This window comes from Nannospalax galili, unplaced genomic scaffold, assembly GCF_000622305.1.
Source record: "Nannospalax galili isolate Female #2095 unplaced genomic scaffold, S.galili_v1.0 scaffold1723, whole genome shotgun sequence".
NCBI lineage: Eukaryota > Metazoa > Chordata > Mammalia > Rodentia > Spalacidae > Nannospalax > Nannospalax galili.
Window position 1 is genome coordinate 122,877 of NW_008349072.1, and position 12,675 is coordinate 135,551.

The 12,675-nt window shown below is 57.9% G+C and overlaps 1 protein-coding gene across 1 annotated transcript; it reads left to right on the forward strand.

The window, feature by feature from the left end:
* Nucleotides 1–24: 24 nt before the first annotated feature.
* On the forward strand, nt 25–10,464 carry Tcirg1 (T cell immune regulator 1, ATPase H+ transporting V0 subunit a3). The gene is made up of 20 exons (XM_008846297.3): nt 25–131; nt 1,912–2,032; nt 2,286–2,364; nt 3,046–3,266; nt 3,355–3,443; nt 3,667–3,793; nt 3,876–3,958; nt 4,157–4,250; nt 4,320–4,532; nt 5,107–5,251; nt 7,514–7,653; nt 7,725–7,882; nt 7,958–8,048; nt 8,644–8,762; nt 8,837–9,050; nt 9,345–9,473; nt 9,612–9,722; nt 9,793–9,910; nt 10,048–10,225; nt 10,311–10,464. Exons 2-20 carry the CDS (start codon nt 1,916–1,918, stop codon nt 10,387–10,389), a joined length of 2,505 nt encoding a protein of 834 aa, XP_008844519.1. The 5' UTR covers nt 25–131; nt 1,912–1,915; the 3' UTR covers nt 10,390–10,464.
* The last annotated feature ends 2,211 nt before the right edge of the window (nt 10,465–12,675 follow it).

The following is a 12,675-nucleotide window of genomic DNA, read 5'->3' on the forward strand; positions in this document are numbered from 1 at the left end:
CGTGTTGGCCCGCCCCGCCCCCGCCCCGCCCCCGGGCCCCGAGTGAGCTGCTCTGGCCGCCGCGCGGGCTCAGAGCCGAGCAGCGGTGGGGAGCGGAGCGGCGGCGGGGAGCGGAGCGGCGCGCCCGGGGGGTGAGTGCCCCGCCGCCCTGCGGAGCCCCGGCTCTGCTCTCCACTCGCTTCCCGGCCCCGGGGGAGGAGTCCTGGCGCCCCACCCAGCTCTGGAGTGGAGGCAGCTCGGAGGCCACGCGCCGGTGTCAGCTCAGGCCCGGCTGTCGGGAGGACCTGGAGGATGGGGTGTTAGCCCGGGACCACCCCACAGAGTTAACCCCTGCTGCGTCTGGCTGGGAGGGAGGGACCCATTCTACAGACGAGGAAATTGAGGCCAGCCAACCAGGAAGTGGCTGGGCTAGAGGCGGTGGCGGGGGCCGGGAGTTGGCTGCAGGAAGGACTTGGAGAGGGGTGCAGGAGTGATAGAGAACTGCGGACCCTCACGGGGAAGCCGCTTGTGGGTCTAGCCCACTGCTGCCCTGGTGGCTGCAGGAGACAGGGTGCATTTCCCTATCACAGCGCAGGGGGAGGAGTGGCTGCAGGGGTGATGGGCTGCCCCCTTTGCTTGTAATCTGGCTGAGGTCCCCCGGCTGACGTAGTGACCGGGGTGTGAGAGGGGAGATGGGACTAGCCAGAGCAGGCCAGATCTAGGCTGGGACTGACCCCTCTCTGGGTTTGATCCCAGCTGGTCATGTGACCGTGAGCTTCTTAGCCTCAGCCAACCCACGTGCAAGACCGAGCCCCTGTTCCGAATTGGTGTTACCATAGGCATAGGGGCGGGTGGGGACTCTGGTTATTTTTGTCCATCTCCTCTCTCCTTTGCAAAGTCTTTTATTCAACCAAAGAGGAAGTAGAGGCCCAGAGAAGGCAAGTGACTTTCCCAGTGTCACACAGCTGACCACAGCCTGAACAGGGCCCCAGAGCCTTGGTCTCTGGCCTTCTGCCCTGTGGCTAGTCATGCCCTGGGGTGAGGGCACTAGGCCACCCGCCCACCCTTGCCTGTGAGCTCTCCTTTCCCAGGCTGGACACAGCCGCGGTTTCCTCTTCAGAGTTAAGCAAGCCAGGCTTTGGGGAGGAAGTGGCCAGTAGGGCAGGCCCAGGCGGCAGGCGGGGCACACCGGCGCCCAAAGCTCCCCTTTCTGGTGTGGCTTCACTGGTAGCACTCTCTCCACCCCCATCCCCAATTTGAGAGCTGAGGCAACTGTACCCTGCAGAGGGGCCCTGGGCCCCAGAGCAGTGACTGGACATCTCGGGGACCCATTGAAGGCCACCCCAGAGTCCAGGAAGTGCCTACTTCTGCTGGGTTGGAGCAAGGCCCTGGGCCTCCTGCCCAGTTCCATTTCATAGTTTCACTTTCTTTCAGTTTCAACACCTGGAAGGCTGTTCCCAACCCCCCACAGGCAAAGTGGGCTGCAGCCTAGTGGCCCAAAGCAACTCCCAGCCAATCCATTCCAGGTCTTTAGCCCCAGGGGACCTAGTGGAGAGAGACTCCAACCCCACCCCTCTGCTTGTGTAGGGCAGCTGACTGCAGGCACAGCTCAGCTGCCAGGGATGTCAGTTGTTACAGCCCCAGGACTGGAGCCTGGGGTCCCAGGACTAAGCCCGGTCTAAGGTGGGCGCTAGCTACTCCCTTGGGACAGGCAAGGATGCCATAGGCTGGCTTAGAGATAGCCTGTGGTGGGGCTGTGAGTCAGTGGGCTGACTCCAAGCCTTTCTTTGCTGCTTACTTCCTGTGGACCTCAACACCCTATTTCCCCTTCCTGGGCCGCAGTTTCCCCATCTGTCCAGTGGATGTACTGAATGCCTGATGGATCAGAAACTGCGGCTAACTCCTGACCAATCCCTGTCACCTGCCTTACAGGACCATGGGTTCTATGTTTAGGAGTGAGGAGGTAGCCCTGGTCCAGCTCTTCCTACCCACAGCGGCTGCCTACACCTGCGTCAGTCAGCTGGGTGAACTGGGCCTCGTGGAGTTCAGAGATGTGAGTAGGACGGGACAGGTCCTGTGATGACCCCTGGCCCCCTGCAGGGCACCCTGACACTCCTGCAGACATAGGCACTCTGCCCTCTCCCACTCACACCTTCCCTGAAACCAGGGCACTGGACCGCTCATGGGGCATCTAGCAACTTTTTGGAGGAGGCACCTCAGGTCTGAGCAAAGCCAGGCCTGGACCCCAGGACAGGGACATCCCAGGCCTTCCCTGAGACCCTGACTCCTCTGTGCCGCCTCTGTAGCTCAACGCATCTGTGAGTGCCTTCCAGAGACGCTTTGTGGTCGATGTCCGTCGCTGTGAGGAGCTGGAGAAGACCTTCAGTGAGTTAGCCCCAGGCCCACATGCCAGACTGACTTCTTGGAAGGGGCACTAGGCAATCTTGATCTGAAAGGAAATGTCCAGGTTATACAGGGGCAGGCAGACTGCTAGGATCTGCAGGGTGTTCTTGACTGTGGCTGGGTAGGGCAGAGGACCCAGGGCAGGGCTGACATGGAGTAGGTCCATAACACCACCTCATCCTTTGAATGATGGGAGATAAGAGGTGTGGACTAAAATCTCTTCTCTGGTAGCCTGGGGCAGAGGCTAGGCCTAGTGTTGGATACCCCTGAGACCAGCTCCTTCTTAGGCCTAGAGATGAGGGGAGCTGGGGGAGCTGAGTTTCTGGGATAGGTGTTTTGTTTTGTTTTTTGTCTTTTCTGAGGCAGGGTCTCCCTGTACCCTCAGCTGGAACTCACTATGTAGACCAGGCTGGCCTTGAACTCACAGAAATCCTCCTGCATTTGTCTCCCAAGTGCTGGGACTAAAGGCGTGCGCCACCATGCCTGGCCCAGGACAGAAGTTTGACCTGGAACTTTTCTGGAGTTCAAACTCAATGGATTAGTGACTGAATTTGAAGTGCATTTGGGACCTCTCCCCTGAGAAGTTTGCAGCTCCTGGCAGATAGTCAGCATTCACTGGTATAACCCCATGTGGTCTTCCTTGAACCCTGTCTGTGTGTCTAGCCTTCCTGCAGGAGGAGGTGCGGCGGGCGGGCCTGACGCTGCCCCCACCAGATGGGAGGCTGCCAGCACCACCTCCTCGAGACCTACTGCGCATCCAGGAGGAGACAGACCGCTTGGCCCAGGAGCTGCGGGATGTGCGGGGCAACCAGCAGACGCTGCGGGCCCAGCTGCACCAGCTGCAGCTCCACTCGGCTGTGCTGGGCCAGAGCCATGGTCCCCCGGTCAGCCCCAGCCTGGGCAGGGATGGGGCAGGGGGCGGATATACCAACCCAGCCTGGGCCAGGACTCACAATGTCTCTTCATGCCCAGTTGGCAGCTGCCCACACAGAAGGGCCCTCCTCCGAGAGAGCACCCTGGCTTCCAGCTTCCCCGGGGCCACAGGAAGACCTTAAGGTCAAGTGAGTGAAGACAGTGTGTCCTTTCTTGGACAGGGCCCTGACCAGAGAAGGGGACGGGCTGGCCCCAGCACCATGCCTGTATCCCTTGTCCTCTGTCTCCTTCCTGAGGCCTGGAACTTTCCTTAGTTCTGAGGCCCTGCCCATGGGGAGTTCCCTATGTGGTGTCTCCTGCTAAGCTGAGTGGGGTGGGAGGCTGGAACCCCCATCTAGCTCCGGCTGCTAGCTTTGTGGCAGGTGCCGTGGAGCCCTACAAGGCCGCCGCCCTGGAGCGCCTGCTCTGGAGAGCCTGCCGAGGCTTCCTCATCGCCAGTTTCAAGGAGACTGAGTCACAGCTGGAGGACCCCGTGACGGTGAGCTGGCAGGGGCCAGGCTGAGGGCAGCCTGGGAGAAGCCAGGGCTCCAGGGTTAACTGAGCCTGACTGACTCCCTTAGGGAGAGCCTACCACCTGGATGACCTTCATCATCTCCTACTGGGGTGAGCAGATTGGACAGAAGATCCACAAGATCACAGACTGGTGAGCCACATGGGCACTCTGGCCACACCCTGGGCCATCGGGTCTCTGCAGGCGTAGGGCCACCTCTTCAGGCTCCTAGTTGGACATTGCTAGCCCTGTGTGACCCAGGCCTCTGATAGCACCTCCATCGAGCCTGTCCTACCCCAACTCTGTCTGGTGGCTCCCAGACTGAGCTCATACCTTCGTTGTTTGCCCCAGTTTCCACTGCCATGTCTTCCCCTACCTGGAACAAGAGGAAGCGCGGAGTGGGGCCCTGCAGCAGCTGCAGCAGCAGAGCCAGGAGCTGCAGGAGGTGCGTGCCACGACCCAAGCCCTGGCCACACCCTCACTGCCCACTTCTGATCACATTTTCTGGCACCAGGTTCTGGGGGAGACTGAACGGTTCCTGAGCCAGGTTCTGGGTCGGGTGCAGCAGCTGCTGCCGCCAGGGCAGGTGCAGATCCGCAAGATGAAGGCTGTGTACTTGGCCCTCAACCAGTGCAGCGTGAGCACCACTCACAAATGCCTTATCGCAGAGGTCTGGTGTGCCACGCGAGACCTGCCCGCCCTGCAGCAGGCACTGCAGGACAGCTCGGTGAGCATACTGGGGCTGCCAGGGGCTCACCCTCTCCTCCCCTTCCCTCTGCCTCCAATCACACCTCCAGCCTCCAGAGCCTCACTTTCGATCTGGAGTTGGGGGAGGGGGGTCTCTGTCCCAGAAGCCACCTCCTCCAGGGTGTCACCCAGATGGCACTGGGCCCACACCCCTTCCTCTGACTGCCCAGAGTCCTTGCAGACTACACAAAACAATTATAAAGTTGGGATCCCTTGGCACTGGCCATGTGGCCTGAGCCTGTTGGGAGCCTCGGGCCCATCACCAGCGGGTGCAGCAGCCCTCTCCATGGGTGGCGCTGCAGCACAACCCTGCTGGTGTGGGGTAGGTGCTCTGGGGTAGGGATAGGCTCCCTCTTCCTGGCCACCTGTTGAGAAGGGCCCCACTTCCCTTTTGCAAGTGTCCCTCATTTGGGCAGGGTGGGGCTTTTTCCCCATCCCCCCACCTCTGTGCCCACCAGGAGTTGTCCTCCGTGGTCCACATCTCAGTGGGGTCTGACTGGGGGTGAAGGTCTCTGAAGGTCCCTCCATCATCCTCTCTCTACCTGGCTACCCAGAGTGAAGCAGGAGTGAGTGCTGTGGCTCACCGCATCCCCTGCCGGGACTCGCCTCCAACTCTCATCCGCACCAACCGATTCACAGCCAGCTTCCAGGGCATCGTGGATGCCTATGGCGTGGGCCGCTACCAGGAAGTCAACCCTGGTGAGAGCCACTGCACCTCCCCCAGGGCCAGCCCTCCCCTCTGTCTGTGCCTCAGGGAAGCCCTTGCTGCCCATGGGGTACAAGCCTGGCGGGGTTGGGGAAGGCATCCCCGCTCTGGCCTGCCCTATCCTCTTCCCACAGGCATATTCCTCAGCTCACTCTCTCTGGGGGGGGCTCTGGAGGGCCACTGTGTTTGTCCTCAGTGAGTTCTGCTGTTCAATCCACATGGGTGTCAGCACCAGCCAGTGCAAGGAATAGGGGCTTGATACAGCAAGAATGACTCAGAAGTTCAGCTTGCTTGTTTTGATGAGTTTGTTTCCGTGGGCCTCATTTTTTCTCCTCGTATTTCCTGTAAAATGGGAATAGCAATCCAAGTCCAAGAGAAGTTGGGATGGTGACTGTTATGGATTATTCAGCCATGCTGTGGTTCTTTTTGTGGCTGGGCGTGGTGGTGCACACCTTTAATCCCAGCACTGGCAGGCGGATCCCTGTGAGTTCAAGGCCAGCCTCGGCTACATAGCAAGCTCAAGTTCAGCCTAGGCTACAACATGCTGTCTCAGAAAAAGAAAACAAACATTTGTGGGAGCAGAAATGGCCTCGCAGCTCTGGCAGCTGGGAGTCCAAGGTCAGGGTGTTAGCTGGGCTGATCCTCCTGAGGGCTGTCAGGGAAAGTCTGTTCTGGGACTTTCTCCCAGGCTGTGGACAGTTGTCATGGCCACGTGGTTTTTCTCTTTTCCTCTATCTATATCTAAATGTCGCTGGTCACACTGGATGTAACTCCACTGTTTAGCTTCGTCCTAACCTGACCATGTCTCTAAAGACCTCTCCAGGTCGAATTCTGAGGGGCTAGGCGTCAGGGGTGACAATCTGATCTTCTGAGGGGCTCAAAATTCAGCACCTAACTAGACATGTGCACCGGACCCCTCTAACCCTACTTCCAGAGTGTGAATGACCAGCTCAGCCTGCTGGAACTTGCTGAGTGCCTGCCAGGATCCACTGGCTCTCTGTCCTTTGAGTGCTCATGTAACACTTCTGTTTTTCTCTCTCCCTCTCTTTGTCATGATCTGGTTTTTTTTTTTTTAACTTAGAAAAAAAATATTTATTTTTAGTTTATGTGTATGAGTGTCTTGCGTGCATGCATGTAAATGTACCACATGCGTGCAATGCCTGCAGAGGCCAGAAGAGGCCATGGGGTCCCCTGGCAGCTACAGGTGGTTGTTAGCCACCATGTGGGTGCTGGGAATCCAATCCAGGTCCTCTGAAAGCCAGTCCTCTTAACTACTGAACCATCTCTCCAGCCCCTTTTGCTTTTTTGTTTTTGTTTTTTTGTCTTTTTGAGACAGGGTCTCCCTGTAGCCCCAGCTGTCCTGGAACTCACTATGTAGACCAGGCTGGCCTTGAACTCACAGAGATCCGCCTGCCTCTGCCTTCCAAGTGCTGGGACCAAAGGCGTGTGCCTGGCAACACTGAACTTCTAATCCTCTTTCCTCCACCTCCCAAGAACTGGAATTACAGGCTTACACCATCATGCCCAGTGTATGTAGTGCTGGGGACGGAATCGAGGGCTTTATACATGGAAGGCAAGCTCTTTACCAAGCTATGTACCCAGCCCCTGCCTCGCTCGCTCCCCTGCCCTACTTTAGTTTTCTATTTTGTTTTGTTTGTTTTAAGTCTTTTGGGGACAGGGTCTCCCTGTAGCCCCAGCTGGCCTGGAACTCACTATGTAGACCAGGCTGGCCTCAAACTCACAAAGATCCGACTGTCCCTACCAAATGTAATTTTAAAAAGAACACCTAACACTGGAGCTGGGGAGCTGGCCGGGTCAGTCAAGCTTGAGGACCTGAGTTCAGATCTCTAGAACCCACGTAAACAGCTAGGTGCAGAAGTGCAGTGCTTTAACCTCAGCAGCGGTGAGACAGGAGGCGAGACGGAGGTCCCTGGAAGCTCTGGCCTGAGAGTCTAGCTTATGAAGCTCCAGGCCACTGAGAGACAGGGTCTCAAACAAAATGCCGTAGGCTCCTGGGGTACCAACCCAAAGTTGTCCTCTGACCTACACACACATGCAGACACATGTACGCTTGCACACATGCATATACAAAGAGAGACAACACAAATAGGTCAGGAGGATCAGGAGCTCAAGACCAGCCTGGGCAATGTAGCAGCATCTCCGTCTTTAAATAAATTGTAGTTACTTGTTTAAAGCTAGAACTGCTGCCGTTATGCATAGCTGTAGCCCTGGCTGACTGCACCTGTCTCCTGCAGCTCCCTACACCATCATCACATTCCCCTTCCTCTTCGCTGTGATGTTTGGCGATGTGGGCCACGGGCTGCTCATGTTCCTCTTTGCCCTGGCCATGGTGCTTGTTGAGAACCGGCCAGCTGTGAAGGATGCGCAAAACGAGGTACAGACCCCAGGTACCTGGCAGGGCTGGGCAGCAAGGCGGGGCGGCCTCTCATCGCACCATCCCTGCAGATCTGGCAGACATTCTTCGGGGGCCGCTACCTGCTCCTGCTCATGGGTCTGTTCTCTGTCTACACTGGTTTCATCTACAATGAGTGCTTCAGCCGCGCCACCACCATCTTCCCCTCGGGCTGGAGCGTGGCCGCTATGGCCAACCAGTCAGGCTGGAGGTGAGACCTGTGTTCCTGGCCCCTGGGGCCCCTGACCCAATGTGCAGCTCTGATGCCTACCCATTGTCACTGCAGTGATGAATACCTATCTCAGCATCCCATGCTCACCCTGAACCCCAACATCACCGGTGTCTTCCTGGGACCCTACCCCTTTGGCATTGACCCGGTGAGTTATGAGTGGAGGCAGGTGAGAGGGCTGACTGGGGTTTGCCAGCTCCCTTTACTTACTGCCCCTTTGGCAACTGGCACTGAGCACCCCCTCTGTGCCAGGCCCTGTACTAGAACAAAGGCCTCTCAGAATAGCAGCCAGGCTGGGTGTGGTGATGCACACCTGTAATTCAAACCCTTGGATGGTGGGGGGCAGGGGAATCACAAGTTCAAGGGCATTCTGGGCTGCATAGAGTCCAAGGCCAGCCTGAGCTAATTGAGACTTTGTTTCAAAAAACCAGAACAGAATAGCAGCCAGGCATCTGTGAAAATGTCTGTCTGGTCCACATGACAATCCCACAGGCATCCATTAGCATCACTTTTGTACAGATGAGGCCACACGTCTGAGTCGCTCAGCTGGAAAGAACTGGGCTTGAGCCCTGGTCACCTGTCCTGACCTGTGAGCTCAACTATTCACTCCCTCTTTCTGTCCCTAAGCAGGGGGCAGGTGCCCAATGGGGCATCGGGGTGATGAGACAGACTTGTGGGAGTGGGGGAGTCTTGGCAGCACTGGCTGGGTCCCCTGAATGCCTAACCTCCCCTCAATATCCCAGATCTGGAGCCTGGCTACCAACCACCTGAGCTTCCTCAATTCCTTCAAGATGAAGATGTCTGTCATCCTGGGGGTCACCCACATGGCCTTTGGGGTGTTCCTCAGTGTCTTCAACCATGTGTAAGCACAGGGCCACCCACGGTGGGGTAGCCCTGTGGAGCCAGGGCTTGCTGTGACCTGCCTGCTCCCCACAGGCACTTTGGGCAGACGCACCGACTGCTACTGGAGACCCTGCCCGAGCTCCTCTTTCTGCTGGGCCTCTTCGGCTACCTCGTGTTCCTCATCATCTACAAGTGGCTGCAGGTCTCGGCTGCCCGAGCTGCCTCAGCCCCCAGCATCCTCATCCACTTTATCAACATGTTCCTCTTTGCCAGCAGCACCACCAACCAGCCGCTCTTCCACGGGCAGGTGGGCCAGGGCAAGGGGACAGCTCAGAGCCTGTGGCTGAGGACTACCCGCCGCCCCTCCCCCTACTGTGATCACCGAGCTACTTAGAGCTACAGTGTCATCTGTGGGTCAAGAGCCCTGATGACAGGGTAGTCAAGTGGAGCGGGCAGGGGTCTCACAGTAGGTGCTGGGAGCCTGGGGTCCCTCTCAATGTCCCTTGCTAGTGAGGGTCCCTGGGGGAGGGTCTGCAGTTCCTCCCAAGCTCAGGCACTCAGAATGTGCTGTGCACGACTGACTTGCCCTCCTTGCCCACAGGAAGTGGTACAGTACGTGCTGGTGGTCCTGGCTTTGGCCACGGTGCCCATCCTGCTGCTAGGCACGCCCTTGTACCTGCTGCGCCAGCACCGCCGCAGAAGTACTCAGAGAAGGCCAGTGGGCCGACAGGTAGACACAAGGATGGGCACAGGAAGGAGGCCTGCGTGGGAGGGGACCCTCTGCTTCCTGCAGGCTCCTGAGCACACGGCTGGGTGGGTGGCACGGGCTGTTCTGGGGTGAGGAGTTCCTGATATTGGCAGCTTGCAGGACGCGGAAACTGACAAGCTTCTGCCCTCCCCTGATGCCTCCACCTCTGAGAACAGCTGGACCCACGACGAGGAGAAGGCAGGATGTGCAGGGGGTGACGAGGAAGCTGAGGTAGGTGCAGTGCCTTGGGGGGAGGGGGCTACCAGCCCCCACTGTCATCTCACTGCCCCTTGCCATGCAGTTTGTCCCCTCTGAGGTCTTCATGCACCAGGCCATCCACACCATCGAGTTCTGCCTTGGATGTATCTCCAACACGGCCTCCTACCTGCGCCTCTGGGCCCTGAGCTTGGCCCATGCCCGTAAGTGACCTTTCTAGGCCTCAAGCATCCCACCGTGGCAAAAGGGACTGTCCACAAAGGTGCCTCAGATGGAGGAGGCCGAGCAGGGGGCTGGCAAGTGTACCCTCACCCCTGGCCTGTGTCCTCCTTGTGTGCAGAGCTGTCCGAGGTCCTGTGGGCCATGGTGATGCGTATAGGCCTGAGCATGGGCAGGGACATAGGTGTGGCTGCTGTGGTGCTGGTCCCCGTGTTTGGGGCCTTTGCCGTGATGACCGTGGCTATCTTGTTGGTGATGGAGGGGCTCTCGGCCTTCCTGCATGCCCTGAGGCTGCACTGGTGAGCACCTACATCCGGTGGGCCAGGGCACGGGGTTAGGGGGGGTGGAAGGCTCCCCTCACCGGTCCTCCTTTTTCACCCACAGGGTGGAATTTCAGAACAAGTTCTACGCAGGCACTGGCTACAAGCTCAGCCCCTTCACCTTCGCTGTAGAAGAGGTGTAGTGCCCACTGCAGAGAATGCCCACCCAACTCCTCAATGGAAGCAGAAAAGAAATAAAGAGCTGGCAGGCCCAGGGATTTGGCTTTGGTCCTCTCTGGGACACCACGGCTGGGATGACCCCGAAGTGGGTGGGTTCCAAGTATCTACCTGCTTAGACCATCCTTTAGCTGAAGGAGAGCATGGGACGCACTGGCCTAGGATCTGGGCCTTGAAAAGTTGGGGTGTGTACCCATGAACACCTCTGTAGACGCTCAAAGGCAGCCAAGGAGGGATCTAGTTTGGGTGGCCTGGATTCCAGGACAGATGGGAGGAGCGCTCCATCCTTGGAGGTGTGCAGACTGGCCTGACTTCAGGCCCTCCCTCCCTGGGTGGCCTCCTGCTGAGGTCCTGAGGTCTCCCACCATGTCAGGCTAAGCTGGGGGCGACCTCCTGTGCTCCCTTTGGCTGGCTGGGAGGCATAGTCCATGCATTTCAGAGACCTCCAAGTTTTCCAGCCAGCAAGTTACAAAGTAATTGTTGGAGCTGAAGTCCCCAGCAGCAAAGGCTGCTTTGAGGCCAGAGCTGCCCTAGGCACAGCCAGTCACTATGGTGCTGGCCAGCTGCTGGGAGGGGCCTGGATTGTCCTGTTGAGGACCCCTGAATACTGGGGTTGGGGGCACCGTGGTACCAGGGTTTTGAAGTATTTTAAATGGTTGGCGGACTAGGCGCCAAGAAACATGGTAACAGAGCTGGGCAGGTGAGATGCTCGGGCTGAGGGTGGGAGTCCCCAGGAGATAGCAGCAAGCCCTGCCCTGGCTCTGATGTTCTGCTTACCTGGGCTAGGCAGTCCTGGTGCCATGGGAACAGGATGCAGTGGCAGCACCAGCAAGCACTGTTTCTGGTCATCAGCACTGGCTGAGGTAACCACACGGGGTCCTACCTGATCCCTGGTAGGATCTTATCTGGAAGTGGTGGACAGTCAGTGAGGGTGTGGGGCTGCCAGGGCAATTTGGAAACAGCACTGTCACAGAAAGGTTAGAAAAGTGTGAGGGTGACAGCTGAGGGTGAGGTTGTGAGGCGTCTTGGTGATCAGCAGGCAAGCTGCATTTGAGCTCGTGGAGCCAGTGTAGGCTGAGTGTGGGCAGGGCCAGGCAGCTATGGCTGCCTTCATCCTGTGTGCCAAGCAGAGCGCTCTGGGAGACTGCGTGCAGGACAGAGGACAGCAGCAGCACGCAGTGTCCTTGCTGCAGGTGCAATGGCTAGACCAGTGAAGCTCTCCCTGCTGCTGAGAGCCTTACACCTGGAGAAGTGGCGGAGCGAGGTAAATGGGTGTCAGATCCCAGGGACCTCAACCAGGAGAACATCGGGAGCCCAGAATGTGGTGGCCCAGATGGTGAAGTGTCACAAGGAGGAGGAAGATGCCCAACCGGGTGCTGGTCCTGGGTGTTGACGGAGAGGAAGGTTAGGACACATGGGGTACAGCCTGAGGGTAGGTTTGAATTTGTTTATTTCGCTGTATAATACAGTCTTGGTGGTAGCAGAAATATACGCACAAACAATTCATAGTTGAGTAAAAAAAGTCTTAAGAGCTTATCCCAATGGACATGAACACACATGGATTTCACAGCTCTAGTCCACCTGCACCCACCACCCCACAATCAGCTGCATCAGAGGGGAGGAAACGGAGGCCAGGAATGCTGGCTCCTAGCAGAGCCAGGGGCAGGGAGGCAGCTTCAAAGGGCCCTGGGCAGAAGCCAAAGCTCCAGGCCAGGCAGAGGGACGGCAAGGGTTCCCCAGGGAAGCTGGAGCTGTAAAACACACCAGTCAGGGGCTCTGGGGTTATGACCAGCGAGTGGTGCTGCTCCATACAGTCACATGTACCACAGACATGGGAGGCTGCAGCCACCACCTGCAGCTGTAGCGCACAGCCCAGCGAACCCAGCTTCTCCAGCAGCAGTGTCTGCCCCTCCATAGACTACAGGCCTCAGGCTCAGCCCAGGGAGCCACTTCACAGTAGGTCTGTGTGCTCACGCTCAGGAACGAGGACTGTCTAACACATCGTTACCACAGAGCCTGGTCACGATGTGTTGCAGCACATGAAGAAAATGCCCCAAGTCAGCACTCACCAAGGCACCCACCGTGGCACTGCTCGGTGCGGCCAGTTGTGCGCAGCTGCAAGCCATAGCCTCGTGGGCAGAGGAGAGAGGCCTCAAGATTAGAAGGGTTCTAGGATATTGCACTATTGTGCTATATTTCTGCTCCCTAATGGCGGCTCAGAGTCCTAGTGAGAGTGTAAACAAAGTATGAAA

Excerpts from the sequence above, each read along its gene's own strand:
- Tcirg1 (XM_008846297.3), top strand. The coding sequence starts at position 1,916 with ATGGGTTCTATGTTTAGGAGTGAGGAGGTAGCCCTGGTCCAGCTCTTC. Across the intron at positions 3,267-3,354 it reads GCCAGAGCCATGGTCCCCCG|TTGGCAGCTGCCCACACAGA; the intron begins GTCAGCCCCAGC and ends CTTCATGCCCAG. Across the intron at positions 10,226-10,310 it reads CATGCCCTGAGGCTGCACTG|GGTGGAATTTCAGAACAAGT; the intron begins GTGAGCACCTAC and ends TTTCACCCACAG.